At 45.5% G+C, this 5588-nt stretch overlaps 1 protein-coding gene across 1 annotated transcript in view; it reads right to left on the bottom strand.

The window, feature by feature from the left end:
* The window catches only part of DNAH9 (dynein, axonemal, heavy chain 9), a 362890-nt gene that overhangs the window by 323915 nt on the left and 33387 nt on the right, over positions 1-5588 (bottom strand). Inside the window, exons 12-13 of the mRNA XM_005875413.2 lie at positions 3944-4199; positions 2654-2895 (exon numbers count right to left, since the gene is read on the bottom strand). Of these exons, the coding sequence (XP_005875475.1) occupies positions 2654-2895; positions 3944-4199 (498 nt within the window). The remainder of the gene's footprint in view (positions 1-2653; positions 2896-3943; positions 4200-5588) is intronic.

The following is a 5588-nucleotide window of genomic DNA, read 5'->3' as shown; positions in this document are numbered from 1 at the left end:
AAGCTACCGGCCAGAGGTCCCAGGCTGCAGCCACCCGGAGAAGCTACCAGCCCTGTGGTCCAGGGCGCCAACGCCTGTGGCCAGGGAAACAGGTTCCCTCTTCTCCTACTGTAGTCATTACTTCAATATTCCCCTTCTGAATTTCTCTCCTGTGCTGCAACCCAACTCCACTTTTTATCGGAAGGATACGGAACAGAGAGAGCAGTGTTAAAAGCTTACATTTTTAAGCCGGTAAGGTTGGTACTTAAACATATAAATGGAAAACTAGAGTCCTTAAGGTAACAAAGGCTACAAAGGACAGGGACAGCGCATGACCTATTATATCCAGCAATCCATATGGGGACTGAAAACTTTGCAATGATGACAATTACTGAAGATATGAATCAACTAAAATAGTTGACAGGGACAATTCTTCCATCTTTGAAAATATCTACATCAAATCTGTTTAAATAGATTTTCATCTGCATAATATAACACATTCTGACAAGACCACCACCACCACCAATGTGGTCAGTGTTGTGCCGTAAAATGTTTAATAACTGAGGGACACCCCCCCCCCCTCGAGTGCACAAATTTTGTGCACCGGGCTACTAGTAGATAATAAAAGTGTAATATGCTAATTAGACTGAACGACCTTCTGGACAAAGCCGGGCTGCAAGGGAAGCCTGGGTCCCAGGGGCCAGAGGGAAGCCAGTGCCAGCAGCTGGGGGAAGGAAGGCCTACTCTTGCACAAATTTTGTGCATCGGCCCTCTAATTAGAAATAAAAAGGGAATTTTATAATGATAATACAGTGATCAATTCACCAGGAAGTTATAATAATTATAAATGTGTTTGTAACTACTAACAGAGCTTCAAACACTTAATGAAAAATCTGACAGAACTAAAAGGTTAAATAGACAAATCCAAAATTGCAGGTGGAGATTTAACATTCTATCTTTAGTAATCGGTAGAACAAATAGACAAAAAAATCAGAAAGCATATAAAAGATATGAACAATACTACCAACCACTTTGAACTAACTGATATCTATGGAACACTATTTGCAACAATGGGAGAATAAACATATTGTCAAGTGCACAAGGGACATTTAATAAGATAAACAATATTCTAGGTTATGGAACAAGTCTCAGTGAATTCCAACTGACTGAAATCTTCTAGAGCATTCTCTCTGGGCCACAATGGAATTAGATTAGGTATCAATTTCATTAAGATATCCAGAGCAGGACCAAATATGTGGAAATTAAACAACATACTTCTAAATGACCACCCAATTAAAGAAATCACAAGAGAAAAAAATTTAAAACTGAATGATAATGAAAATGAGGCAGATCAAATTTGTGGAATGCAAATAAAGCACTGCTCAGAGGGAAATTTATGTCATCAAATGCTGGTATTAGAAAGAAAGCCTCAAAATAATACCCTAAGTTTTTACCCTGAGAGGCTAGAAAAAAAGATTAGCAAATTTACCCCAAATTAACTAGAAAGCAATAATAAAGAACAGAAATGAATGCACTAGAAAACAAAGTCAAGAAAATTGAAGTCAACAGTGCATTTCCTTGTACTTCACACCATGGATAACCCCCAACCAGCAGCTGTAATCCATCACTGACCGTGTGCATGAGGTCAGCCTGCTGGACTGCCCCATGCCACTGCAGTAGGTGGCAGCTGGCGGCCCCTAACAGCCCTTTCCACTCTTCAGTCTTTGAGGATGGGCCATGAGGCTGCCCTATCTATCCCAATGCAGGCAGAGCCTTCCTGCTTTAGGTGCGCACTGCATTTTTCCTTCTTTCATCAAATGCAGCGAGACTTACCCTCTCCTCAGGCTCCATAGAGCTGGGTTACGAGCATGATGCTGGAGTTCCATACTAGGTTGTGCAGGCGAGTTGGGGACAGTTGGTGCACTGGGTAGTTTAGGATTCTGTCCTTGACTTTTTCTTCTCTCCTTGGGGTTTGGTGTGGCACTTAAAGTCATGTGATGACTAAGTGGGGCCACCATGAAGACCGCACTTACCCTCTCCTCAGGCTCCATAGAGCTGGGTTACGAGCATGATGCTGGAGTTCCATACTAGGTTGTGCAGGCGAGTTGGGGACAGTTGGTGCACTGGGTAGTTTAGGATTCTGTCCTTGACTTTTTCTTCTCTCCTTGGGGTTTGGTGTGGCACTTAAAGTCATGTGATGACTAAGTGGGGCCACCATGAAGATGGCACTAACTTTTTTTTTTTTAAATATATTTTATTGATTTTTTTACAGAGAGGAAGGGAGAGGGATAGAGAGTTAGAAACATCAATGAGAGAGAAACATCGATTCAGCTGCCTCCTGCACACTTCCCACTGGGGATGTGCCTGCAACCAAGGTACATGCCCTTGACCAGAATCGAACCTGGGACCCTTCAGTCCCCAGGCCGACGCTCTATCCACTGAGCCAAACCGGTTAGGGCAAGACGGCACTAACTTTGACACTGATGCTGTAATGTGACTTTTCACTCCCCCTACCTATTAGCTTTAGTTCTTTTGCTCTCAGTATAAATGTCTATCCCTGACTGCGGAAGACACACACCTATTGTTCTAATATCCAAATCCCTTCTGGCACCAAACACACGTCGTGATACATCCCCTGGACTCGTGGTTGTGTGTCTGAGGGGCTGGTGATTACCTGAACCAGAGCGTGAATCTTCAGGCCAGATTCTCTGATGCAGCTGTAATATTTTTCCATCCGATCGTGCTGATCCTCCACAGAAAGCAGGCTCTCCCTTTTCCCATCCTTTCTCTTAAATATTGGAGACGCCCATGTTTTCATGATGCTCTGAATCTCTTCCACATTGTCTTTGGTTTTCTGAATTCTTTTCTCAAGGTCATGAATGCTACTGGTGATTTGAATGACATAATCCCAAATGCCTGTTCCCCAGAAGAAATAGAATTAACTGAAATAGCTGACAGTGGCATAGCTAAAGGTCTAGCTGCTGTGAAAGACAAGGATCCAATACTCATGGGTTTTAAAAGACTTTTCTGCACAGGTTACGTCTTCGCAAGCAGCCTTTTTCTTCCTAGTTGTATTAAAGAGCCAACTCTTACCAAAACCCTGATTATGGAGGGAAAGAAACAAAAGCTGGTGCATTTTGCTGGGGCATGCCAGTGCAACTTGGCGACTTTACATAGGCTAATGAATCTTATTTTTTAAGCACTTTCCCTGTATTAAATGTTGAAAATGTCATTCCCTCTTGTATATGGAATAAAGCTCTGACTTGTGTAATATGACCTTCCAAGACCTCCAGGAGTTGACTTGACCTTCTTTTCAAACTTCCACTCTTTTGAGGACCCTAATGCAAATCCATCTTCCTTCTCTGTGGTTTGCCACACTTTATGTTTAACTCTCTGATGGCTTCTTATCATAGCTTGTCTTGTATAATTTATGTTGTACATATGTCTGTTATCCTCACTAAATGTGAGCTTTTTGGGTAGGGCCACTCCCACATACCTCATATCTTACATTCTCTCCACAGCCTGCCCCCGCCCCCAGAGTACCCCACATATGTTAATCCATCGATAAAAGTTTATTGCATTGAACTGGAGGGTACAAGAGAAGTCAATGCATAATTCCCTTATAAGATACTTACAGCCCAGTTAAGAAAATTAAGTAACAATGATAATACAGGAAGAACCTTCATTCATGAAGTGCCCCCGTATGTGCGGGAGACTGTGGGAGGTCTCATTCAATCTCTGAGCCTGCCCCCGGGTGTGGCAGCACATTTTTCTAAATATACTAGTCACATCCAAAGAGAAGAAAGAATACCAACCCTCCTTGCCTTCGCTACCTTGGACATGCGTCTGAGAAGACAGACTTGTGTTCAAACGCAACCCACATTACCAGGTAATTGTTTGAGTGTCCATGTTTACTGGGATCTGGACTCTCCCCCTTTGCCCCAGACTCCGGGTGGTGCGTTACCTTCGCTTTTCCAGTTCAGAGCCTCCTCCGCAGCTCGCAGGTGGAGATCGATGTTCCGCAGCTCTTCCGCCACTAATGGGAATTCCACCTCCAGCAGTGTTTTCATAACCTTGTTGTACCAATTTGCCATCAGCTCCAGGTTAGCCACAAGCTGCCGATAGAACTCCCTGGAGGAGAACATGGCTGCTGCGGTCTCCGGGATGTGCTTCAGCTGCCGGGGCTGAAGGTAGCTCATCTCTTTCAGCACAGACACCAGCTGGGGGAGAGAATCCACATAGACGGCTGTGGGTCAGTGGCAGCGAAGAGCAGCAATATGCGGCAGAGACGGGAAAACCCCAGGGGACCAGAGGTCTTCAGGTCCCTCTTAACCCCTGCTCCTGCCCGCTCCCTAAATGTGGGTTCAGAGAAGGGAAGTGAGTACTGGGCAGAAGGAAGAGGACTCAGAAAGCAGCAGGTTAACCGAATCTGTGAATCACCGAGAGCGAGAGGAAAACCTGAGAGAGGAGACCTCAGCGATAGCAGGAGAGGCCCGCCGTGATGCGTGAGGGCAGGTGGCTGATGACATGATAGGCTCAGGCTGACTGAGCCAGGTCCCATGGCTGTGCTGGTAAGGGGGAGGACGATCACCCGGTCTGGGCCACCCCGAGCATGAGAAGCCTTGGGTTTAGACTTCTGATATTCTCTCCAAATGAGGTCAGACACATGGTCATAGACACTGACGGGGCTGAGAGGAGGTGCCCACTGTATAACCTCAGTGGTTACATACAGTCATTTGAAATAGCCCCTGACTTTGTCTTTGTGTCTTCATATACGAGGAGGTCAGGGGATGGGAGTCACCAGCCTCTGACCTTCTATGGGGCACTGAGCTTAGTAGCAACTGCAGGAGTGGGAAGCCAAGCAGATGTGAGTCAATGAAAAACACAGAGGCCGCTGGCAGCGTTTCTAAGAGCACTGCTCATCATTCCTTAATTTATCACCTTTATCTCTGAACTTACAAGGACTACTGTGTATAGAATGTATGACAAAACATACCAGGCCATAGATTCCCCCTCCACTCCCCACCCCCAGCTCACATAAAGACACCTGAGCCCCCACCTCTCCTTCAGCGGCTCTGGGCCAGCCCTTCATTGTCACCCAGCCAACCTGCTTAGGGTTAAGACAAATGCTAACAAGTAGGCAGGGAAATGACTTCAGTCTCCTGGTTTATTTTGCTCAAGGTAGATATTAAAAATTTAAATTTAAGAAATGAAAACATGCCCGGCTGGTGTGGCTCAATGGTTGGGCATCAACCCATGAACTAGGAGGTCACCAGTTTGATTCCCAGTCAGGATGCACTACCAGGTTGTGGGCTCGATCCCCAGTAGGGGATGTGCAGGAGTCAGTGGATCAATGATTCTCTCTCATCTTTGATGTTTCTTTCTCTCCCTCTCCTCCTCTCTCTCTAAAATCAATTTAAAAAATTTTTAATGAAAACAAAAAGTAAAAGAAAATGTGGGCCCTGGCCCGTTTGGCTCAGTGGAGAGAGTGTCGGCTTGTGGAGCAAAGGGTCCTGGGTTCAATTCTGGTCAAGGGAACGTACTTCGGTTGCAGGCTCCTCCTGGCCTGGGCCCTGGTCAGGGTGTGTGCAGGAGGCAACCAATCGATG

The sequence above is a fragment of the Myotis brandtii genome, unplaced genomic scaffold (assembly GCF_000412655.1).
Source record: "Myotis brandtii unplaced genomic scaffold, ASM41265v1 scaffold461, whole genome shotgun sequence".
Lineage (NCBI taxonomy): Eukaryota > Metazoa > Chordata > Mammalia > Chiroptera > Vespertilionidae > Myotis > Myotis brandtii.
This window is presented reverse-complemented; position numbering and strand designations above follow the sequence as displayed.